Source organism: Triticum aestivum, chromosome 4A (genome assembly GCF_018294505.1).
Source record: "Triticum aestivum cultivar Chinese Spring chromosome 4A, IWGSC CS RefSeq v2.1, whole genome shotgun sequence".
NCBI classification, from domain to species: Eukaryota; Viridiplantae; Streptophyta; class Magnoliopsida; order Poales; family Poaceae; genus Triticum; species Triticum aestivum.
In genome coordinates, this window is record NC_057803.1 from 523353822 (window position 1) to 523379736 (window position 25915).

The 25915-nt window shown below is 46.8% G+C and overlaps 2 protein-coding genes and 1 long non-coding RNA gene across 11 annotated transcripts; 1 reads left to right on the forward strand and 2 right to left on the reverse strand.

Moving 5' to 3' along the window:
- Positions 1 to 9134: 9134 nt before the first annotated feature.
- LOC123083875 (uncharacterized) lies at positions 9135 to 11616 on the reverse strand. Its single transcript, XM_044505758.1, has 4 exons — positions 11116 to 11616; positions 10797 to 10938; positions 10045 to 10193; positions 9135 to 9308 (listed from the first exon to the last, which is right to left on the reverse strand). The coding sequence occupies exons 1-4, from the start codon at positions 11164 to 11166 to the stop codon at positions 9135 to 9137; spliced, it is 516 nt and encodes a 171-aa protein (XP_044361693.1). The 5' UTR covers positions 11167 to 11616.
- A 3078-nt stretch (positions 11617 to 14694) lies between these two features.
- On the reverse strand, positions 14695 to 25732 carry LOC123086697 (uncharacterized). Its single transcript, XM_044508475.1, has 2 exons — positions 25405 to 25732; positions 14695 to 14981 (listed from the first exon to the last, which is right to left on the reverse strand). Exons 1-2 carry the CDS (start codon positions 25615 to 25617, stop codon positions 14859 to 14861), a joined length of 336 nt encoding a protein of 111 aa, XP_044364410.1. The 5' UTR covers positions 25618 to 25732; the 3' UTR covers positions 14695 to 14858.
- On the forward strand, positions 19811 to 24943 carry LOC123086698 (uncharacterized). 9 transcript variants are annotated; one of them, XR_006441086.1, is made up of 10 exons: positions 19811 to 20229; positions 20348 to 20517; positions 20655 to 20697; positions 20826 to 20923; positions 21037 to 21165; positions 21240 to 21372; positions 21462 to 21622; positions 22789 to 23005; positions 24194 to 24343; positions 24611 to 24943. It is a non-coding gene; the product is annotated as an uncharacterized lncRNA (long non-coding RNA). The 9 variants fall into 9 exon arrangements; XR_006441088.1 differs by having other exon boundaries at positions 22798 to 23005; XR_006441084.1 differs by having other exon boundaries at positions 21471 to 21622.
- Positions 25733 to 25915: the final 183 nt, after the last annotated feature.

The following is a 25915-nucleotide window of genomic DNA, read 5'->3' on the forward strand; positions in this document are numbered from 1 at the left end:
TCCCACAAAATCTGCATCAGTTCTTGAAAATACAACATCATTGCACAACAATTTACTTGCACAGTTTCTTCACTCACGGGTTTCAGTATCATTGCACAACATCATTGAACCTAAACCTAAACCTAAACCTAAACACACAGAGAGAAAGAGAGCGCACCTCGGTGTTGGGGATGGCCGGGGTCGGGGGAGGGGCCGGGCCAGGGGGTCGATGATAACGGCGTCAGAGGGGCCTGAGCTCGGGGCATCGATGATCGACGACGGGACTCGGGCGGCGAGGCAGAGGCGACTGCGTCGGAGAGACGAGGCAGAGGGGGCGAAGGAGGGGCGAGGCATGGGGGAGAAGGAGGGGCGAGGAGGCGACACGTGAGGTGAGGAGGAGGAGGTGGCGGGGCGGAGCGCAGCTTGGGGCGGCGGGGGTGGGGGTCGGTGGGTCGGGGCTGTGGCGGGGGCGGGAGGTCGGGGGTGGGGGCGGCACGGGGACGGGAGGTCGGGGGTCGGGGCGGCGGCGGGTTCGGGGGGTCGGGGTGGGGCGGCGACACGGGTGAGGTGTGGGCTGGGAGAGAGAGAGAGGGAGGGTGAGGTGAGGTGGGGCCCAGGGGAACGGCCGTTAAAACGACCAGTTTCTTCACCGTCCGCTAGCTGATGGAAAATCTGCTAGCTGACGGCAAAGAAACTGGCCGTTAGGTCGTCCTTACAGTCCACCACCCACCATCTTTGTCGTCTGCTAGCAGACGACAAAGAGAAGGCTGACGGCGAACGCCTTCTTTGCCATCCGCTCATTCTTTGCCGTCAGCTAGCCGACGGCAAAGAGCTGGTTGATGGAAAAGATCCGGATTCTAGTAGTGTGATGGACAAGACCCATCCGTTAGCTTAGCATAATGATCATCAAGTTTTATTGCTATTACTTTCTTCATGACTTATACATATTCCTTTGTGTTGAGGCATATCTCTCTCGAGGTAGTTTTGGTGATTGATGACAACATGTTTGCGGACTAATCTTGTGCTTTGTGTAGTTCACAGATTCATCCTTGGCACGAGACATTTTCTTCCCTTCGGAGTGTCATTCAAGACGGTGTAGCTCTTTCGTTTCTCTTTTGGTGGACTAATTGTGTAGAGGGCACCGTACTATCAAGAGGGGGTCCGCTGGGGTTTTGCATGGGTGGAATCAACACATACACGTCAGCTTCTCACCCTCCGAGCTCTTCCACTTCATTGGAGAGATCTCTTCTCTCTTCTATGTCCTGTCTGGGTTCCAGCGGTAGTACCGCGCAACCCAGCGGTAGTACCGCTGAGGAGTCACAAGCAGCAGTACCGCTCCGCAGCGGTAGTACCACCCGTGACTCCACAACAGTACTACCGCTGGCCTGCTTGGCACCACCGCCTCGTCCTCAGCCTCGATGGAGAGATCTTCTATCTCTCTTCTGTGTCCCAGCGGTAGTACTGCCGAAGGGTCACAAGCGGCAGTACCGCTCCGCAGCGGTAGTACCGCCTGTGACCCCATAGTTGTACTACCGCTAGGCTGTCTAGCTCCTATCGCCTCGACTCGAGGGGCCTTTTTCTCATGCCGGGTTTTGCGGCACTAGTTGCGGTAGTAGAGGCGGTAGTACCATTTCGGAGCGGTAGTACCGCCCTTACCACCGCGGTAGTACCGCGCTGGGTCCAGATCCCTGTTGGTCTTCTCTGCGCGGCAGTATCGCTCGCTGGAGCGGCAGTACCGCTGGCTCAGCGGTAGTACCGCCCCCCTTTAGCGGTACTACCGCCCTGTGCGGGGCTGGTTGGTGGGGCAACGGTTGGATTGTTGCCCCCACTATAAAAGGGGATCCCCTTCTTCTCCTTTGACCCACCTCTTCCCCCCTCAAGCTCCATTAATGCTCAAGCTCCATTAAATGCTCCAAGCTCCATTTTCGCCTGATCTATCTCTCTAGCCAATCAAACTTGTTGTTTTGCTCGGGAGTGGTTGAGAAGGCCCTGATCTACACTTCCACCAAGGGATTTTCGATTCCCCCACTCATCCCTAGCGATCTTGTTACTCTTGGGTGTTTGAGCACCCTAGACGATTGAAGTCACCACGGATACATAGTCCATTGTGGTGAAGCTTCGTGGTTGTGTTGGGAGCCTCCGATTAAGTTGTGGAGATTACCCCAACCTTGTTTGTAAAGGTTCGGTTGCCGCCTTCAAGGGCACCAATAGTGGAATCACGGCATCACGCATTGTGTGAGGGCGTGAGGAGAATACGGTGGCCCTAGTGGCTTCTTGGGGAGCATTGTGCCTCCGCACCGCTCTAACGGAGACGTACTTCCCCTCAAAAGGAAGGAACTTTGATAACACATCCTCGTCTTCACCGGATCCACTCTTGGTTATCTCTTACCTTTACTTGTGCAAGCTCTTTAGTGTTACTTCTCTTGCTTGCTTGTATGCTTGTTGTTATTGCATCATATAGGTTGCTCACCTAGTTGCACATCTAGACAACCTACTTTGATGCAAAGTTTAATTTGGTAAAGAAAAGTTAAAAATTGGTAGTTGCCTATTCACCCCCCCCCCCTCTAGTCAACCATATCAATCCTTTCACTTTGACTATGAGATTATGCAACTCCTGAATACCGGAGGAATACCTTGTGTGCTATCAAACGTCACAACGTAACTGGGTGATTATAAAGATGCTCTACAGGTATCTCCGAAGGTGTTTGTTGGGTTGGCATAGATCGAGATTAGGATTTGTCACTCCGAGTATCGGAGAGGTATCTCTGGGACCTCTCGGTAATGCTCATCATAATAAGCCTTGCAAGCAATGTGACTAATGAGTTAGTTGCGGGATGATGCATTACGGAACGAGTAAAGAGACTTGCCAGTAACGAGATTGAACTAGGTATGGAGATACCGACGACCGAATCTCGGGCAAGTAACATACCGATGAAAAAGGGAATAACGTATGTTGTCATAACGGTTTGACCGATAAAGATCTTCGTAGAATATGTGGGAGACAATATGAGCATCCAGGTTCCGCTGTTGGTTATTGACCGGAGAGGTGTATCAGTCATGTCTACATAGTTCTCGAACCCGTAGGGTCCGCACGCTTAACGTTTGACAACGATTTGTATTATATGAGTTATGTGATTTGGTGACCGAATGTTGTTCGGAGTCCCGGATGAGATCACGGACATGACGAGGAGTCTCGAAATGGTCGAGAGGTAAATATTCATATATAGGACGATAGTATTTGGACACTGGATGTGTTCCGGGGGTACCGGGTACGTATCGGGTCACCGGAAGGGGTTCCGGGCAACCCCGACAAACTATATGGGCCTAATGGGCCAAGAGAGGGACAGACTAGCCCCTAAGGGGCCGGTGTGCCCCCATATGGGCTGGCCAAATTGGAGTAGAAAAGGGGAAGGAGGAAAGGAAAAAGGGAATATGATCCCCCCTCTTCCCTTCCTACTCTAAATAGGAATAGGAAAGGGGGAGGCCGAATTGGGAGGACCCCAAGTAGGATTCCTCCTACTTGGGGTGCCCCCTTGGCAGCCTCTTCTCCCCTCCAACCTATATATATGAGGGGGCATCACTAGAACACACAACAAACATTGTTAGCTATGTGCGGCTCTCCCCTCCACAGTTTACGCCTCCGGTCATATTCAAGTAGTGCTTAGGCGAAGCCGTGCGTGGATCACTTCACCATCACCGTCACCATGCCATCGTGCTGATAGAACTCTCCCTCAACACTTTGCTGGATCAAGAGTTCGAGGGGCGTCATCGAGCTGAAGGTGTGCAGAACTCGGAGGTGTCGTACGTTCGGTGCTTGATCGATCGGAACGAGAAGAAGTTTGACTACATCAACCGCATTGTCAAATGCTTCCGCTTTCGGTCTACAAGGGTATGTGGACACACTCTCCCCTTCGCGTTGCTATGCATCTCCTAGATAGATCTTGCGTGAGCGTAGGATTTTTTTTGAAATTGCATGCTACATTACCCATCACATTTCGGCCTCCCGCCATCTCCGTGTCTGGTCCCCCCTACATCACCATGCATGTCATTCACCTTTTTGCGCACAATTCAACGGTTGATTCGATTGTTCCTGTGAGCCAGGCTGTGGGCTGCTTGGTCAGTGCGTGTGCGAGTCAGGGCCCCTAGTATGGTACCAAATGTGATTTTTTGCACCCAGTGGCCCTGTTTGGGGTTATGCAGGTAACCAAATGCACCCTAGTACTACAAAATAGGCTAGCAGACAAAAGGTCCTTCAATGACAGGCGAGGCAATGGAGTGCATCATTCGCTGATCTTTCGGCACTAGCGACGGCAAGTATGTTCATCATTGGTAGTCTCTTAGCAATGACGCGCTACTTCAAGCACAGGAGGGCCGAGATTTAGATATGAGTAGGAAGGGGGCACGAAGAGACAAAAAAATAATGTAACGCGCACAATCATCTAGTTCCAGGGTGCTCATTTGTTTGATTGGAAGGGAGTCTTGAGTGTTTTATAGGCGAAAGATTTATTGATTAACAGGGGTCGATGTCGATGAAGACAACGCCTGCCGGCGACGTGTTTCCTTCTGGAAGGCATCTCCAAAGAGCTCGCTCACTTCTCTCCGGATAGTGGTCGAGTAGGCGATGGAGCTTGAGTTAGACAGTTGTGGCTTTGTGGCTTTCCTTTTCTTTTGGTGTGCCCATTGTAAGGGTTTTCGCATGATTGTCCTTCAATCAATCAAGCATTTGTGTGCTTTTCGGCCTAATTTCCCTTATAAACATGGCAAAACTCTACTCTTCTTTATGAAATTGCAGGACGATCTTGCCCTCTTGACGAGCTTCCATCCAAAAACTAGTAAGTTAGAACTATAATTTAAGAATTGAAACTAAAACATAAAAATAGGGGTGGTTTGCTGGCACAAGAATTGCAGTTATAATTTCCAAACCCAATTCCATCGAATTAGACTAGACGAAGCCAATTTTTTTCTAACAACAATGAACCAAATGAAATTCGTGGGAACAACACACTCATGAGACCTACATGCACACATGGACAAGCTAAAATGTGCAAAGTTTCTCCTCAATGCACCAAATCATCTCCAAAAGTTCCAAATAGTTTAGTGAAACTGTTATGGCATGAAAGGGAGGTTGAAATTTTGAATAGCAAAGCTTTACAAAATACACTTGCAAAAGCACATGGGACCATTTGCATGAATTAATTCGCTAATAAGCCCATAATGTAGAATTTGCAACAATTTCGACAAATTTTTGTAGTGTGAACATGTAGTTCATAATTTGAATGTAGACGTTTTATGAAAGACATTTTTACAAGTATATCAGACCACTTGCACGAACTGATTTTTGAATAAGTTCAAAGTTGCTCCTTGACATGTGGATGGTGCCTATATTTTCTATCTTCTATATCCAAATAACCAGTCCCCACTAACTTATTTGTCACAACATGCAAACATGCCACCTCACCTAGCAATATGCATGGAAAAAAGGCTCACCCAATATGAAATCATGCATAAGAAAAGGTAGCCCTCAAGATGCAAACATGCATAAGAATATTCATTCTATTATGTTGTTTACATTTTGTAACTATATTATAATTATACAATAGTATAACACAATCAAACATAGGTATTTTCAATTTTAGTTATCACATTATTACTTCAAATATTCATGTATCATTCAATCAAATATATCGTAAAATATATTTGGAACAACTTGTATGGTATTATTTAGTTCTAAATATTTTCCAATCATGCATAAGACAAGGCACACCTCAATATGCAAACATGCATAAGAATTTTCATTCTATTATGCTATTTAATTTAACTAAATATTTACAATTATACAATAATCAAACACAATCAAGCATATGTATTTTTAGTTTTGGATATCATATTATTACTATTCCATATCTAAATAGCTAGCCTCCGCTAACCTATTTATCTCAACATGCAAGCATGCCACCTCATCAAGTAACATGTATGGAAAATGGCTCGCCTCAATATGCAATCAAGCATAAGAAAAGGCACACCTCAACATGCAAACCTGCATACGAATTTTCATTCTACTATGCTATTTACATTTAGTAATTACTTTGCAATACGATAATCAAACACAATTGAACATATGCATTTTTTAGTTTTAGTTATTTATATTATTAATCCAAATAATCATGTTCCATAGAATTAAATATACTACAAAATATTTTCGCAACAACGTGGGGTATCAATCATGTTCCATACAATCAAATATATTACAAAATATTTCCACAACAACGTGCAAGGTATCGTCTAGTTTTAAACAATTTTCCATCACGCATATGAAAAGGCACATCTCAACATGCAAACACGCATAATAATTTTCATTATATTATGCTATTTACATTTAATAAATATTTTACAACTATATAATAATCAAAGACAATCAAACATATACTCACTCTAGTGTCAAAAAACATATATTTTGATACATAGTGTCAAAAAACGTCTTGTATTTTGATACGGAGGGAGTTTAGTTATCATATACTCCAAATATTCATGTTCCATACAATCAAATATATTGCAAAATATTTCCGCAACAATGTAAAAGTATCTAGTTTTAAATAATTTTCGGAAATTTTATAGCATGAAACGTCATATCTTGTTTCTACCAACATGCGGGGCTCACTTGCACAAATTATGGACCGTAGTTGTCCCTTACCCTTGGGCACACGGACAACGCCAAATTGAGAAACGGTAAAACGGAGCCACCTACGGCCTTTGAGCCTGTCCACCATCAGATCCTTCTACTGAGCGCTCCAGATCTCTTGATCGTTTAACCACTCGCGTGCAACGTGTTTTTTCACCAGTCACCGTGCAACCAGCGTGGCCCACTGTAACTGGGCTGCTGCTCCGCAGACCAACTGGGGCGATTGCTCCTTAATCGTGCCAACTGGGGAAAACGTAAATAGGCCCAGAAAAGTGGATAAACGAGGTCGCCCATGTTTTCCGTCTTCCTCACGAGATGCTGCTGGATGCGTTCATCCTTATGGCGGCGGGGGCAACGACGGCGGCGGTGGAGGCAGCTTGTACGCCCTTTGAGTGGAGATGCGTGATATATGTCCTAGGGTTCTGTTTCCTTGTTCCTTAGGTTGGTTGTCCTTTGTTGCAGATATCCTGTTCTTTTTTCTTTGTTTCCTCAGCCTGGATAGGGAGCTTCATTCCTGCTGTAGTTGTAATTCGGCTATTGATATACACTGTTTGTAAATTGCTTCAGGCAAAACTGGCTCAGCGGGCTCCGGGTGGTGATGGCGGGGGTGTTCTTTCTTGCTCTACATGTTGATAGGTTTTTGCTCCGTTTTTAGTGATGAAAAAGTGAGTTCATTTTTAAATCTTGTGTGAGAGAAGGCCAAGAACATGTACTTTTTTTACGGGAACAAGAACATGTACTTAAATTATGAATATGCATAGTTATGTGATATTGGAATTCATGCTGAATTCATAGAAATAGTATGTGATTTTTGATATTTTCTATCTCCTGTTTGCATGAAATTCTCCAAGTGACCATGGATTCGGTCAGGCCTAATTTGGACCAGCTTGGATTTGAATTTTGCGCTGATCAAGTGTTGCTGATGTTTTATATCCTTTATTATTGGAATCTCATAGATGTGAACCAATGTTTGTTTCCTTCACAATTTTTTCCAAAGTTTCTATGTATTTTTTATACACACAATTTATTCTTGCAAGTGCTGTGTCCCTTTCTTGAGAGTATATAAGTGCACAATTAATTCCTGAAAGTAGGTGTTCATGTTACCGAGCCATGTATTCCTGAAACTATTATATTACGTGGAGTACATGTTGAGTTCCCATGTCTTACCAATATTCTCCTTTTGGGATATAATTTTGCTAAGATAGCTTGACTAAAGTGGAGATTGCTTGATCTATCGTTTTTAAGCTTTTGAAGGTAACTCGTTTTCAACAAGTAGTGTAGGACACTGGTGAAGTCGAAGCCGTTTGTTATCTCAGAAACATGTCTCCATATATTTTGACAAGTCCAAGTTGTCCAATTTTTCTCATATGATTGTACCCCACTGGGTTTATTTCCATGTAGTTATATTATTTGTTGTCAATATGGGCGGGCGCGGCATAGCGCGCTTTCATGTTCTAGTATCAAATAATTTCGTGGAAACTATAGTGTGAAAGCTCTACTTGTAAGTTTCGGTTTGCCAATAAGGTCAAAGTAGATCCTCCGTATGTGGACAATGTTAGCCAACATTGAGTTTACTTTTAGCAAAACTAGCAAAAAAGGCCCGTGCGTTGCAACGGGAGAAAAAACTATCTCACGATGTTTGATATTGAGCATTTGTTCATACTAAGACCTAATACTCCCTCATGTCTAAAACGTCTTACGAAATTGAACACAGGGAGTATTAGATTGTCTTTCGGTCTAAGTCTCTTTAATTCTGCAGTTGTGCACACACCCTGAGTTTGATTAGGAGAAAACAAAATGAACCCACAGTACATACTCCATCTCCCCAAAATCCACAGGCTCCAGGAGTCACTGATTAGTATGTTTCCCAACACCACAACACAAGAAGGAATTAACTGGAAGTAGACCAAGAAAAACTGAACTAAGCACAGCCATGCTGCCACAAAAATTTAAATCTTGGTATGGTGTCATGATGCTTTTATATCAGTGTATATGCATTACATTTAATATACAAAGAAAATGAAAATCCGACAAACCCACTTCTGGAGGCCTAGCACCAATGAACATCACCATTATATATTTTTTTCTTCGGTAGTGGGATAGAATTATCACTGAGATGTGATGTACCTTCTAAAGGAACTGGAACCAACTAATCAATCTGCAAACTACCATTTGTCAGAATGCTAGAGAAATGCTACATTTCAAGATACAATGCAGAAGTGTAGAATGTTAGGACTTCTCCTACAGTTTTTGTTATAAAAAAAGTATGTTGGGACATAGCAAGTTGAAATCATCCGACATACAAACAGTCAGTTAGGATCAAAGGCGTACTACTTTTTTATGAGGTTCATAAGCATCTATCTAGAATCCCACTCCAAAGAATTATGTAGAGCCAAAGGGGGTCCGAACAAAGAATCTCATGTGCTAATAAATTTTGACAAACCTATATCCATACTAATAATCTTTCCAGCGAGTACTAACAAAGAATTAGGAAATTGTCCCGTTGAATAATGAAAAGCAAAAATGGAAGATGATCTTTCCACCAAAACCAAACATCATCCATCTTCGGCAGCTTCAAGTTCTGTTGTAATACTGATTCCTCTGCACCAATAATCTCATCTCTACCACACAATTGACATGTTTTATCTCCCTGAAAACATCGTTTGAATAAATTGACTTTAGTTAGTATGTTGATTTTTTCAAAACCAGACATGAAAAACTTTAATTTTCAGGGGAAGCTTCACTTTCCAAAGAAATTTATCTAGAAATTAATATTTCTCAAGTTCATTCTCTTGTACAGATAGCTAACAGAAAAAATCCCACCAGAAGTATAATTAAATCTTTATCAATGCAGAAACTGACACCTTCACAAGTAGCTTGGAGGCTGTTTCACAATTTTAAAATATCGCACCGTCCATGTACTTTGCGCTGACTCCCAGCAATTTGTAAGAATCTCAGCAATAGATGCCCTTTGCTAAAAGCAAATGTTGTGCACCCTAGGGATAAGACTGCGTAAAAGGTTCACAATCCACAAATCTTTCGATCACCTGCTTGTTTCTAGTTCTGGGATTAGTTAACTCAGTTACCAACGAAGTAATTTCAGGCTTTCTACTTTACACAATACCAATCAAATTCATCAGAGAGTATCTTTGTACCTACTCTACCACGAAGAAGCTAGGTAATTTAGCAAAAAAGGCAACTGTGTAAAAACACATTAGTGCTAGTTTCATTGGAATCTGATTCCTTCCCACCACTGTTGGAGTCTACAATGCATCGGTTGACAAGTTTAGTGGCAGTGCCCATCAGGTAGCTAGCAGGTTGTACTTCATTTAGAGAAGGGGGTGACACAAGAATAGTTCTGTTAGGAAAGAAAGAGGGAGGAATACCATCTCAGAGTAGTTAGAGCCGCGCCACTCCATGGGTACGGCAGCAGCGATGCAATCGGTGGACGTCCAAGAGTCCTCCTTGACACCATCGCCATCCCGGACTCTGCTTCCATACCCATGAGCCAATGGCGGCTGCTCAGCCTCAAGGGCTGCGAGTCATAATCACCAAATAACAATTAAAAATTAATTATTTCTATGCAAGTCTACATATATATTTTAGTGGCTTTTGCAGAGTTCATAGCTCCAATATATCTATAGGGAAGCTTACAAAAACAATAATCATATCGTACTAACTTCACAAAATTGGTTCAAAAGATTGTATGGTGAGAACAGCTTATAGGATTTATTTTGCATGGTTGATGACTTGGAGCACGCAACAAGAACTCCATACATTTTGTTCAAGTATTGATTCAACAAATGTTTTGTGTGCGCTCCTTTTATCATGAAACCATAACTGGACATGTAGTAAAAGTCCCCTAGAAATCAAATTTCTAAACTGCACATCATGTAACATTGATGAGTATGTAACAGTAAAAAATTCTTATTTTGTGGAAGGGACATGATTTATTTTACTACCTAAGGTCAGCCCGCTATATCAGCACAATAGGGCAAGAAACCAAAATCATAACAGAGAGATAGAAGGGATTGTGAAATTCCAAAACACAATCAGTCTATCGTGAAACATAAAATTAGTAAACAAATAAGTAATGAACTTGTACAAGAAACAAGGAACGAGAAAGAGAACCATATACTTTGGCGATATGTTGTACCCAATATCAACCATCTTCCTGGTGTGCAGCTTGATGCAGGGGCGGTGGAGAAATAGCAATTTGTCAAACACCATGAGGGCATCGACTCTAACCAAGAAATTAGAGTGGAAGAGTACGAATCCACCTGCAGAACGTGTACTCGTAGAGTGTTATGCTGCCTGGCCTGACACCACACCATCCTCTATCGAAGAGTCAACGCCATTGAGCTAATTTAGGAGGAGCAGTGGGGTTGAGGGGCAGAAGTTCAGCAGCATGGTGCGAGACAGGAGCTGCGCTATAGAACCACGTAGAGGAGACTGACCTTGTGTAGGAGCAGCATCCGCGGCCTCAGGGCACTCCACTGGGGCGCCATAGCGACAGGAGGGCTCCGCGTCGTCGCGCACCCAGCCGTTCATGGCGCTGTCGTCCGCTCGCACCTGCAAAGGATTTCGCAACGCCGTGTCGTATCCCTTCGTCAGCCGCGCCCGTCGGTCGTCGCCCTGCTCCGGCGAGCTCCTGCCTAGGTCGTCGCACCTTCCTTCCTTTGTCGCTTGTCGCTTCTTCTCTCCTCACCTCCTTGTCTCGTTTCTGCCCGAGAAGCCGCGCTCCGGCCTTCCTCGCCGTCACCGGCGACACCGCCGCGCCGCCCACCTTCGAATCCGCCTCCCCAGCCCCTGACGCGCACGGATCCGGCCCCTCCAAGCTCCAGCCGCCGCCGCCGCCCTGGGCACTTCCTCGTCCCTTACCTCTGGCCGCCGCCTCCCCTCCTGTTTTTATATGTAGGCGTGGTAGATTGATCTCGATGGACGTCGACTCGGTTCCGTCTCGTGTCCTTGATCAACGCCTTTTTCCTGTTCGTGGAAATTTTTTTTACGTACCAAAACGCTTCTTCCTGATTAATAACAGGAACAACGGAAAAGTCGTGCGTGGAATAATGGAACAATGGAACAGTCGTGCGTGGCGGGTCATATGATCACATGAATACATGAATAATACCACCTCGGATGTAGAAAATAATATAGGTAAAAAAAACTGAAAGCTTAAATTCACAAAAAAAGCGTATTATGACGGTGAACCCACGAAGTCAATCCGTGCTTTATTATTATTATTATTATTATTAGGAATAGATTTTGTGCGTCAACAAGAGGTAGCATAAATTCTAAATTGCAAAATTTTGTAGAGTGAACACGCCCATGCAAGTCTTCCACGAGCTGATCATTCAATCTCAGGAATAAGGCCAACTCCATCGCGCGACCCCATCTTATCCGGATGCGTCCGTTTGGGGTAGAACGGACGAATAGCGCGGCCCAACACGTGGCCTCAAACGGACAAATGTTCTGATTCCGTTCGTTTTCGACTCATCTCAGCCCAAACTTGCATCGAATTTGGGATAAAGCGGACATCGCGCGGACGGGCTCGCCGCACGCCCTTGTCCCCCCCCCCCATGGCCCGCCTGTCGGGGACACTAGTAGTCCCTTCGCTTCCAACCCTTTCACCCCTCTCCCCGCCCCGACCCGCCGCTATTCTCCGGTCGCCTCCTCACCGCGCAGCCCCCGATCGTCCATACCAAACGACGTCTCGACATGACCGCCACCACGCCCGCGCTTTCATCGTAGTTTTGGACGTCGATCGGATGAGGTTTGGCCGTCGCCGTGGCAGCCGACGGCAGAGGGGATACAACCGTTGGCGACGTACCACGGCGGCCGCGGTAGCTTCCGACGAGTGCTCCAGAGCGGCTAGTACCCGGCCGCCAACCACCCCTGCTGCATCAAGGTGATCATCGCGGCCTCGTTGCCACCACGACCGCAAGGTATTCGATACTTTGCCCACAAAGGTATGGACAGTGAAGATGAGTTTTTCTTCCACCACTTTATTTGTTCATCGGACGATTCGTCGTCGGATTATGAAGATCTTGTGGTGGTTGCACTGGTCGTTCACGACCACATTCAACGACAGCTTTCTCGGTACAGGGGGTCACTCCCTAGCCATGCTCCCAACCTGAACCGCAACAGGAAGAGAGGCCACACCCCGCTCTATGCCGATTACTTTGCGAACACCCCGCTCTTCAAGCCGGATAAATTCCGTCGCCGTTTTCGAATGGCAAGGCATGTGTTCAATCGTATCCGAGAGGGAGTGGTTGCTCATGCCCCATACTTCGAGTGCAAGACGGATGCCCTTGGCAAGCTTGGATTCTCCTCTTACCAGAAATGCACCGCGGCCATCCGCATGCTTACATATGGAATTCCAGGCGATCTGGTGGATGAATATGTGCGTATGAGTGAGACAACATGTCTGATGTCAATGTACAAGTTCTGCTAGGCTGTGATCGAGGTGTTTGGCCCGGAGTACTTGAGGCAGCCAACTGCCGCTGATACAGAGAGATTGTTGGCGACCAACGCAGCTAGAGGCTTTACAGGCATGCTTGGCAGCATAGATTGTATGCACCAGGAGTGAAAGAACTGTCCATTTGCTTGGCAGGGCCAGTACAAGGGGCATGTCAAAGCGTGCACTATCATATTAGAAGCGGTGGCTTCGCAGGATCTTTGGATATGGCATTCTTTCTTCGGCATGGCAGGTTCTCACAATGATATCAACATGCTGCAGCGTTCTCCAGTCTTCGCAAGGCTTGCAGAAGGCCACTCCCCACTTGTCAACTTTGAGATCAACGGCCACCGGTACAACAAGGGATACTATCTAGCTGATGGTATATATCCTCAGTGGTCAACTTTTGTGAAGACAATCTCGAAACCCCAAGGTGAGAAGGGAAAGAGATTTGCCCAAATGCAAGAGAGTGCTAGAAAGGATGTGGAACGTGCTTTTGGTGTGCTTCAATCTCGGTGGGGTATCGTTCGGAACCCTGCACTGTCATGGGATGAAACGAAGCTTTGGAAGGTGATAAGTGCTTGTGTGATCATGCACAACATGATCGTCGAGGACGAGCGTGATAAGAGTATCTTCGACCAAGGATTTGATTATCAATGTGAAAATGTTGAGCTCCTGCATCAAGAACCGGCCACATTTGAACAATTTGTTCAATTCCATTGTGAGTTGCGTGATTGGCACACTCATTTGGATCTTTAAAATGACTTGGTTGAGCACGTGTGGGATCATATTGGCAACCAATAGATGTATTGATTCATTTTATGTTCATTCAAGACAATTTCGATTTGGTTGTAAAATTATTTTATTAGAGACAATTTCGATTGGGTTGTAAAACTATTTTTATTTTCAGACAATTAATATTCAGACGTGAAAACTAGTTTTGATATGAAAACATGGGCACTTTTAGCCTGGCGGATAGAATGGGGCAAACGGATGTGGTCGCGTGCTGGACGCATGACTACCGCATCCGAGGACAGGCCTGGACACTTCCCCATCGCCCTATCCAAAGGGACAAAATCCGATCAAATCGGGCGTCCGTTTAAGATCGCGCGGTAGAGTTGGCCTAATGTACTGTATGCCAAAGTCGATTGCACGATTGTGGTGTGGCTGCGCAGTGAAACGGTGAGGCGGCGAGGCCGTGGTGGCGGCGTTGCGTTATCAGATTGAGTTTGGCACAATTTGTCACTTGTCGGCGTGGATGGGGTCTGCGACATTGCTTCGTGCGTGTGGCTACGCTGCTGCAGACCTGCAGTGTCCGGTGGCTGGGCATTACTTGACAAAGGACACTGTATTCTACAGTATAATTCTAACAACAAAAATGGTGTGATCAGCACACGGCATGCTGTTGACACTCCTTGGAGCAGAGCAACCCCCTGACCAAATCATATCCAATTGCTTTACTCAGCATTTTTGGAATACATCAACATAAGCCCCTAGGTTAAACAGAATAAATCTTTCGATAAACGCACTGACATGCGCTTAATGTCTTACATATATTATTAACACGACATATGTTCAGACACAAGATCGATGAAGAAACAAAAGACTGAAAATTGATTTGTCTGACGGAGGCGGGACATATCGGATGTCCGATAATGAGCAGAAAATAAAGCAAGTTAAGCCAAAGTATAGACCATGTATTCAATTGGCCCAATGTTGGTGGTTTTGGAAGGCTTTGACACATCACGCCAATGTGCTCCACATCGCGCCAATGAAAAAGGCCATCAATATGGCCACAGAATATATCAAACGACCATGTCCTTTAAATAAATCGACAACAAGCAACCACAGTAGGACCGACAGTGCCTGCAAAGCCGGGGAAAGTGTCAGTACAGCACATTGCAAGAATGCATATATGCACGCAGTAATTAGATGTCACACTCCAGTTAATGATCGAGGAGGATTAGAGTACAACACAATAATAGTCTAGAACTTTTTGCAAGAAAAGAACTTAGAATTCGCGGATTATAATAGGAGGTAATTGACTATGTGTAGTTTGATTTTGATATAGTAGAAACCAATATTAGATCAAAGAGCTTGTTGATTTTAGAGTGGATTCTGTTGTCACGTAAACAACGGTAGACATGCACTACTATTACAATGGAATTGAAGGGGGTAGTTTTTTTTCGAATAGAAGGGGGTGGGAATTGTTTAAAATAAAACCGAGATGATTTTCCTGATTTGTATCCTGCATCGTCTGCCTCGACTTATGTAGTTTTAGGGTTATGGAGGCACGATAAATTCCGGCCCTTATTGGTGGGAGGGCTTCTACTTCGATTTTGGGTGTTTTTTAGTCTGTTTAGGGTTTGTGTCTTGCTGAGAAAGGCAATGTGGCGGTGGCTCCCTGAAGATGGAATAAACTTCTCCCCACCTAGCCCTTGTCCCAACAGTGCGTCTTCCGTCATCGAAGAGCGTGTGAAGGTGTGTCTTCGGTAAATCTTGTGGGATTCCGTCAGTGTTTGTTTTCCGTGGATCTGCGCGGATTCGGTCTTCGTTCATGTGTCTATAGGATGGATCCTTTGATATACGCTTCTCTTCATTATCTACAATTGCTGCTCTAGTGCACTGGTCCTTCTCTCGAAACAGGCTTCTGTCCTGCTTTATTATAGATAAAGCAAAAACCGAACAAAGAATACGTCCAAACAATATAAGGTCGTGAGGTCATCCTCATACAATGCTGATCCCAAAATAATCGGATTACACAGGAAGCAAACGACTACACTACCTAAAGGGACAAAGGAAGATCTGAGTGCAATGTCATGCCACGCCCAGTAACACCTAAGCTTGACGGCAACCCCCTCAGGAGAGAATACAATGCTAAGTGTCGCCGCTGCCGAGTCCACACCGAACAAGGGTCTTCATCCGAAACCGTGCCACAGATAGGAACACCACGAATAAGTCTTCAAGAAGAGAGTGGTGTCCGCAAGCGTCGCCGTCATCGGGGACAAAGCACAGAGCTTTCACTCGACAGCTCCCTGGTGCCACCACAAAGTCTCCAGGACAAGTGCGACGAAAACATATCGCCCCAAATCTGTATCGGGGTGACGCCACTACCAATGATAGAGAGTGCGCCCAAGCTATCTGCCGCTACACCTCTTTGCCGCTCACACGACCAAGAGGGAAAGCCACCACTACAAGCATGGCACTCGCCAGAGAGCCAACCATGTAGACTACCATCCCGGGCCGCCGCCCCGACATTCTTGTCCGAGACATCACCAACCGCCCACATCATGATGCACCAACTACAGTAGGAAGAGTAGAAGGCGCCTTTTTTCACACATAGACTGGCATTACGTACAAAATATGGGTCAACGCCTCCACAGTGCCGCCCATGCCTGCGTCTCTAGCCATTCCCGGGGGACCACGAAAGACACAACCCCATGACTACCGACGGTCGTCGCTGAGCAAGATCGCATGATGAAGCCCGTGGCCTTCGACGCCAATTAGCCGGACGGAGTAGCCATGTCTTTACCACCACCATCGACCATAGCACCCACAGGGAGAGAGACCTCACCGCCCGCGGGCACCACTGGGACCGAGCCCCCTATCGCCTACTGCGGAATAGGAGCTTCGACCCGCCTCGTGCACCAATCTGATCGACCTGAGAATGAGTCCCAAGTCCCGACCATCTCCGCCGCGCGACCATCCCATGCCACCGGCCCGAACCTAGGCGAAGGGAGGAATCACCACCACCCGCACCCCGCAGCCTCCCGAGCCACTGTAGTGGCATGTTCTACAAGTGCAACCATGGTGCTCCCACCATGACGTTGTCATACACAGAGCAAAGCCAAGCCCCCAGGAAAGGGGAGCAACAACCGCCTGCAAGCATCTCGGGGCACCCGCAGCGTAGGCCGCCAGATTTGGCCAACCCAGACCGGCCACCATGGCAGCCATGACCGTGAGCAGCCCCCAACACCAGAGCCACGGGCCAACCCAGGCGTGCACCACATGCACTACCCCGCCGCCGACACCCTCTACCCCATGCGCCATGCCGCACCATGATAGCCGCGGCCAGGAATCACACCGCACCAGCCACTCGCAGCCCCCGCCACCCCGCGACCAGTCGAGCCCACACAGCCACTACAGCATGAGCGGCCGCCCTCACCACTGGCACAACCGTCCACGACATCGCCGCCTCGCCTTGCACGAGCACCGCGATTCTAGGTGGTTGCCGCATCCCATGATGCAGGGGACCCACTAAGGAGGAAGAGAGCTCTGACGCTTCCTACACCGACTGGGTTTTGCCCGATGGTGGCGAAAGTGGTGGGGCGGCAAGAAAGAGGTTGGAGGGGGCGTGTGTGCCAGGGTTCGCCACCTTTTCGCATGAGCTTGTCGGGCAAAGCGTTTTTTTTCGTGCACTAGTTGTGTAGGTCCTTAGCATGATGACTTTTCGACTGAGTGCTACAACAAGGTCTATTAGGTTCCGATAAGAGAGGGATGATGACGGTGGCATGACTTTGGCTCGCTATGGTGATTATAGTCGTTGCTAGATGATCTATAAACATTGGATTTATAGTTCTAGCGTTCTTTTTATTGCCATTGTGTATGGTGTTTGATGAATCGATGGAAAATCTTTCCGAAAAATAAGATCATATGATTATCAAAAACAATGCCACGTTGGATCGCTAGGAGACAAAGAGAGATCGAGCGATCCCTCGGCATGTCCACGTCATCACCCTCGTACTGTGCATGACAGCCAATGGCGAGAGAGCTTTGTGCTAGCCAATTGGATGTGCAAGAGAGGGAGAGAAAACGCATCGGATGGGGACAAGAGAGACAAAAGCAGTCCAATCCCACGCAGCTTCCTCTATCTCGCATCTCCTTAGGGCATCTCCAGCCATTGGCCCTCCAGGAGGGGCAAAAAATCGCCCCCTGGGGGCGCACCGGCGCTAAACCGCGCACTGGGGGCGTGATGCCCCCCAGTCGCGGCCCCCCACAGGTTTTTAAAAAAGTCAAATACGGCGCAAACACGACTCAAATTTAACGCAAACATCGACGAGTTCGTTCAAATTTAAACATACTTTACAAAAAAAGGGAAAAACTACCGCGGGCTACCCCCGCCGTCTCCCTCGCCGCCCGCCTCGCCGCCCGCTCACGCGATTCTACATACCGAGGAGGCGGTAGAACCGCGTGTAGTCACCGTCGTCGTCGTCGTCGTCGTCGCCCCCGCCGACGCCTCCGCCGTCCCTGCTGCATCCCCCCCCCGGTTTGCGCGGCGGGTTGGACGGTCCGGGCGCGTCGTCGTCGTCGTCGCTGTCGAGGACCACGACGCTGTGCTCGTCCTCGCGCCCACGCTTGCGGGCGGCGATCTCCTCCAGGGCCCGGCGCTGCCGGACCATCTCGTCGCGGAGGTAGTCGTCCCGCGCCCACCGCAGGGCGTCCTCGTCGGAGAAGTCACGCCGGGCTATCTCCTCGTACTCCAAGGGGAGGCCGTGCTCCGGCTTGGGCTCCGGCTTGGGCTCGACGAGGACGAAGCGGCCGGTGGGGGAGGCGTTGTCGCCGATGCGGACGCCGGAGCTGCGGGTGCGCGCGCTGATAGGCGTGCCTTGGGGCTCCGGCTTGACGGGGCAGAGGTGGAGGCAGGGGGAGCCGCCGGACGAGGAGGAGGACCCCTCGGTCTCCATGCGCCTCGGGGTCCAGGAGCTTCCCCGGCGGCGTGTGAAGGACGGGGGAGCGGGGTACTCGAGGCGCGGCGTGTTGCCGCCCTCGATGTACTCGAGGACGGCCTCCAACGTGTGCCCGGGCATACCCCACCACCGACGCCGGTCGACGGCGTTGAGCCTGCCGGAGGGCTCGACACCGTTGGTGGCCTCGAGCTGCTCGGCGTGACGGCGGCGGAAGTAGGGCTCCCAGAGCGGGCTGTTGGGGACGTACCATGGCCCCTCCCTCGCCGCACGCGGCAGGACGAGCGGACGCGTGCGATCTCCGCACGCCGCGCCGCGCCGGTGGGTATCGGGGGCACCGGCACGCCGCCAGCGCTGATCCTCCACGCCTCGGGTACCCGCATGTCCGGCGAGACCGGGTACTCGGCCTCGAAAAGGAGGCGAGCCTCGCTCTCGTGAAGATGGCGGCGGCCGAAGCCGTTCGCTGCCGCGCCGTCGCCTGGGAAGCGCTCGGCCATGGGTGCTGGAGACAGCGAGAGAGAGGAGAGGGAGGAACGACGACGGCGAGAGAGAGGAGAGGGAGGAACGACGACAGTGAGAGAGTACGAGTCGCCGAGTGCGCTGGGGCGCGTCTTATATAGGCCGAGGCGCCGCCCGTGCGCGAGCCGCCGTGAGTACGCGTGACGGGCGAGGGAGGGCGAGGGACGCGCGTCATTCGGTCTTCACTGCGCCGCCCGTAGGCATCAATGGCGCAGGCTGACCGGCGCGGCAGCGCGGCAGCTTTGGCATTGATTCGTCGTGGGAAACGAGGCGATGAGGACGACGAAGGGGCGAGAAGAGGGTAGAGTCGCTGACGCGGCAGGCCCGCGGCTGTTTCGCGCCAAAACAGTTCGCCCCGGCGCTCCCGGGCGCCCCCCAGCGCACCGAGTTCGGCCTGGGTCTGTCAACGCTGTTTTCGGCCCAAGACAGCGAAAATCGGGCTCCTAGGAGCGTGACTGGGCCGATTTTTCGGCGCCGGCGCGAAAAAAAACGCCTAGGAAGGACTTCGTGGGGCGCGGCTGGAGATGCCCTTATCTCCACCCGACCGGCGGCTAGGGTTCCGCCGGCGCCGCCAAACCCACCTCCACCATACCTTCTCCTCCAGCCTATCCCCACGGCCGCCCCAGGCTAGAAGGCGGGTACCGCCGTCACGAGCATGACCCCCTCCTCGCTGGCGGGCTCAGCAACGACTTCGTCTCCATCTGGAACCCATCGCCGGCGCGGCTGCCGCGGCCACCATCACATCCGACAGGAGCAGCTCGCAGCGGGTCTTTCTCGTCTCCATCTCCAAGCCACGCGAGCGCCGGCAGTGGCACAGAGCTGGCGGAGAAGGCGTCGGTGGTTGGATCTGCCGCACGGGAGGCGGCGGCGCGATGCGGCCTTGTCATACTCTTAGGCATCAGTGAAATCCGGTAGGAGCACTTTCTTACTCTACTTCTGTGGCAACTTCTTACTTCCCCTTGTCGCTGGTTTCTGTACGTCTCTCTACATCTGATAAGAGATGATTGACACTTTGTTTTATCATAACAGTTCTGCAATCTAGGAACAAGGCCAACTTCAGGAGCTGATTGAAGCTGCACTAAATTTAGCTGCAAAGTAACATCAAAACAATTGGTGGGCAGCCTCCTCCAGGAAGAAAATTACAGTTTGGATCAGGATCTGTAGTCCATAGGATGGTCAGGTCCTGATAGATTCAGAAGGTAAACAAATCTTTATATCTATTTTGCATCTAGGATTGATGAAGTAAATGATTTTTACATATGCTCATTTATTTGTGTAAGCTAATTAATGGTGCCTGCTGATGATAACTAATATCAAGTCTTTGATTCTTTTGTAGACCAGGTCATACCATCATGACTATGTTCGATTTGGATCCTTAGGTACATCAAATGTGTCTATCCAAGAGGAGCACAATTTTAGAGTGTTTCTTTATGGTTCTGATTCCCCACCCCCATGTTAATATCTCTGTATGATTACCACATTACAAGTCTTTTTTTATATCCAAAAGGGGGACTAGCAATCTACAGCATCAGAAGGATGATTCAGAAGCACACGAATGAAGCCAAGAATCGCAAACTGCAAGGCATCCTTTTTAAATTAGTGCAGGTTTGCAACATCTTACACTTGGTTTGATAAGAATTATTGCGCTTAACATTGTAGCTAGTAAGCACACACTTGAGACCGTTTCCCACCTTATCTGATTATGTCCTGTTTCTCAGGGCGAGGAAGAGTCGAGAGCAAAATAAGAGGGCTTTTACTATCCTATGTGATCTTCACCGTCGAAGGGTCTAGTTTGATTACTGCACATCAAATGCTATATGCGATGTTTGTTTCCATCCTTCTTCGAGGTGGATTTTTGTAAGGAAATGTAGGTGTCTACTGTTGGTTGCTTCCCATCTAAACAAGTGTATTCTACATGCAGGCTTATGACAGGTGCTATTTCATTGCTCATTGGGTATGAAAATGTTGAGCAAGAGGATGATAGTGATGCCAGCAGCGACGATGAAGCAATTCAAAACCCAAATATTATACTTAGTAAAGAGGATGTTTACAAGGTGATTTGGATGTTTCTGCATATTGGCGCTCTATTGATAGTATTTTAGATCTTATGGTTTCATTTGTCTCTTCTGATGCATTGTGTCAGTATGTGCAGAGCTAGACGCGGCGAAAGCTGCAGACGCCACGAGCGGCGGCGCCGTTCCTCGTGGTCTATTACCAATCGCCGCCGCCCGCAGTGGTTGCGCCGCTGCTATTTCGGTGACCAGCGGCTCACCCTCTTCTCGTCCGTCATGGCGCTCACAGGAGGTTATGTTCGAGATCTTAATAACTTTTTTTTCATGTGCTCACTATCGCTTGATTCCCTTCTATCAGATGTGGGATGGGCTGATTTGGATGGCCAAATACGCCTGGCTGTGATCCAAACATTCTTATTTTGCATTGGATATGAGTCAAGTCCTCTATTCTTTATTTCCACCAGTGTGATTGTACTGATTTACTGATACCCTGTAGTTAGCATAAAGGGGAGCTTGCTTATCTGACAAAAGAATTTTATTATAAAGAGTTGTTGTATTGGGATTTTAGAATAAAGTGCTTCACTAGAAGTCCATAAGAAAAACTTTGGTACTTCATAGGATTAACTCTGGTACTGCTTCATAGGATTTCGGTGATATCATGATATAGTGCAAACTTTCATACTACTTATTTGATGAATGCTTCTACATATTTCTAGGCTGTGCATTTCTGTGTTTGATTACTGTATTTTCTCTCAAGCCCTGTTGGACTTGTATCATTTGTGTTATATGTCATGGAACTGAAACTAGCATTTTGGACATCCCTTGGACAATATTGTATACTCTGACTTCAATTCCATGAGAGTACTGAACTTGGCATTGAGAGTCATCCCATGGAACTGAAGTTGGCATTGATCTCTAAAAATAATATTAGTGTAAGCAACATAAAGAACATAATTTGTATATTCCGTCTTGTTTTACCTTTTACTGGAGTACTGTATTGATCCACACAATGGACAGACACATATAATTAAGCAATTAGCAAAAAAAGGCATTTAAGGCTTTGCTTGCATGGTCGAAATTACTGGTCGTGGAGGTCTTCAATAGCTTCCATAACTATATGAGAAAACTCTGCGAATTTCTGTCTCATTGTCTGGTTATATTCAGTTCACGTTTTGAAGTTCTATACTGCCTGGATGCTAAGAGGAGTTTTGTAGACATATTTGTTTTTTAGACATCACTCAGCGCCAGAGTTTAATTTTTTTATTCAACACTTTATTTGTGGAAATATATTTAACAGAGTTAATAACTGCAGAAAATTGGTAACACTGCACTCAGTTAAGATTATGAGATATCTGTTGTATGTATTATTTATCAATACTACCTCAATTTCTTCCTATCGTATTTGCATGTATCTCATGCTCTTACTAATGTTTTAGCCTTCTATATTTTGTTTCGAAGAGAGCTCAGGACAATGGCTATGAGGAGGATGAAGGCGCAGCTTCTACTTATTTATTGTCGCAAAAGGGTCACAAGAAGAAACACATTATGCAGCAGAGGATTAATGGTTTAGGACCATATGAAACTGACGTATCTTATGGTCCGCGATGTTCACCTCCTCTATTGCGGTGGAAGCCGGAAATGCTAGAAAAGCAGTGATGGAGAAGAGCTCACAGTGGTATGTTCTTGCTCACTTGCTCTCACAAGCCCCTCACGTTGATTAATTTTTCTCCTGTATGACTAAATTCATGTACTGAATCTTTGATTATCTAAGGGTCTCAATACTTATCCAACTCTGCTCTGCACTGATGGTTGCTCAATGATCGATCATCGCATGGTGCTCTGTCTTTTATTCTTATTGTCCTGATTAGTAAAATGGAGCAGGAGTTCCCTGGTTCCAACAGAGAGAAAAATCTAGATCAATTTCAGAATTAAATCCACTTGAACCTTCTGTGAATAAACATTCACCTTATGAAAAAAAGAATGCAAATCAAATTTTAATTTTATGTTCTGAGTCTAAGCAAACAAACAAATATATTGTTCTAGCAATAGCCCAAATGGATTCGATTATTCTTTCCTAGCAAAGTAAGATTGGCAAAAGGTACAAGAATGTTTCTGTTTCACGAGGAAATTAATTCGAAATCTGACAGAATCAGATATTGATCTATTGGATCTAAACAAAGTATATTAAGATATTGTTTCACGAGATATTTCTGTTTCACAATGTAGATTCAATTTTTTGGGAATTGCCCTTTTAAGATTCAGGATGCATGTGCACTGGGGAAACCAGGACCGTTGTTAGTGCAATAATTTATGCCTGCATATCCATCTAGGCATGATCACTTGATTGCATGAACTATGTCCCTGTGAACTCCTTACTATATTACTATGTGACTGTGCTAAGTTGATTATTGAAATGAGAGTACATCTTAATGTGTTATCTCATTTCTGTAATGTTGGGTTTTCATAATCCAACTATGTAAGAATAAATGCTACTGGTTTTTATGATTAATATGGATTTCAGTTGTCTAATGTTGCCCGTTTTCTAGCATCAAAATTTAAATTTCAATATTTTGGTATATTTGATGTAATCAGTGACAACCTTTGTTATGCTCTGACATTCCTTCACTTTTTAGGGGTTGCTTTCTTCTCCTTGATGGAGAAAGTTCTAATCTTAGTGAATTTAAAGCATACCTCCCATTTGTAGTATCATCCAGAGTTTGTAATAATGCCAAGAAGATGCCAAACAATATACAGTTGAAGATATCAACTCCAATGAATTACTAGCTAAAGACCTTTGAGAAATTTGGTCCAGTTTATAACAACATTTCCTTGTTAATTTTTCTATGCTGAACTTGACTGGTAGGTCTCAGTACAAAAATAGCTTATGTGCTACTGCAAGGTGATGCCAAAGCTGGCGAATTTTCAGCCTTTTTGGTGGCTTTGCTCCTCTTCTAAAGAAGTTACCTTCAGAGGAGACTGGAGAAGACATGGAAGCTACAGCCAATTTGCATTGGTAACTGATCATTAAATACCCATAGCACAACATCATCAGTAGTCAATAAGAGTAATTTGCTATCAACATTATTTCATCCATGACTATGAGATATATTAACTCATGAAAATAGCTGAATTGGATCGATTCTGAGAACATGAACCTCTTGCTTGTAAGCATACATAATCTGGAGTAGCATGGATGGCATGCCCTGTTATTTCATATTTGTCGCATGGTCTGACCTTTGATAGAAGAAGCTGATTTCTTTATCCCGTTTGAGGTATGTAGACCTGCCAAATTTTCTATGGAGTGCAGCGTCAGTCATTGCCAAGGTCCGCGTCTACGTGGACGACCACTACTTCTGTGACACCCACGAGAGGGACATGGTCTACATTGAATACTACTCCAATAGCGAGTCAATGATGGCGCCGACGAGCAGCTGCTCTAGTAGGCGATGAGGAAGGCGAGCATCGGAACAGTGTAGCGCGGTGACAGTAATAAGAGTTATCTGTAATGCATTTTCCATGCCATCCGGCTGTATCTCTGTATGTCTTCTTTCTTGTGCTATAAATACAAACATATGCAAGAAAAAACTATAATGGGTGGTCCGCATTATCTCTACAACCAGTTTAAGTTGTTCTGAACTTATAATTTCTCTGTTGCAATACATATACATGTGCACTAAGCCTCTTAGAGACCAAACAAGTCAGCTAAATGGGCAGCAACATGCCAGGCAGTGCACCATCATGCCTAGGATTGTTAGTAAACAGTTGACATAAGATCTGTGTAGAAAATTATATTTGTCGTTTATGGAATTATGTTGAATGGTTGCCAACAGAATGTTTGAAGAATTGCTTGTTTATTTGCTGAATTTGGTTCACTTTTTGATGAAAAGGAGCATTGTATGTAATGCATCAGTTGTGCATGCATGCATGTTATCAATCAGAGCTAAAATTCCATGGATAGGGGCGTCACCTTACCTAGCACCGCACAAACTTTTCTTTAGGCGGTGCCACCGGGTGGCGCCCCAAACACTAGTATTAAGAATACAAATACAGCGGTCGCATTCAGGGTGAACTTACCCGGAAAAGGCACCGGGTGAGTTTGGCCTTCTCTTCCTCGAGGCTCGAGGTAACGAACGGACTCCTCACCGTCTCCCAGGAGATGGAGAAGCCCGTCGATGGCGCCGCTGCGCTGTCTCCGCCGGGTGCCGTTTCCGCGTCCAGCAGTGACGCCGCGAACTCTGATTCCTCACGCGCCTGGCCGCAAGCGCAGCCGCACGCGTCGCAGGGCATCGAGGATGGCGGCGACGAGCGAGCGAGTTGCCCGGTTTGGAATCGTGGGAACGCTTGCTCCTTTTTCTAATCGTGGGCTAGATTTTATTTTTATATTTTCTAGATTAGTTGTGGGCTAGATTTGTACTACTATTTCTTTATCTACTACCACTATAAAAGAAAAAAAAAGGCGGAAAATCAGATCATCCTATCCATCGAAACCTACAATCTGATGGTCCACATCTCTTCGGCATACTAAACGCGTTTTATACTTTAATTACCCACCATGCCATTACCACCGCCGCTCTCCCATCGCGTG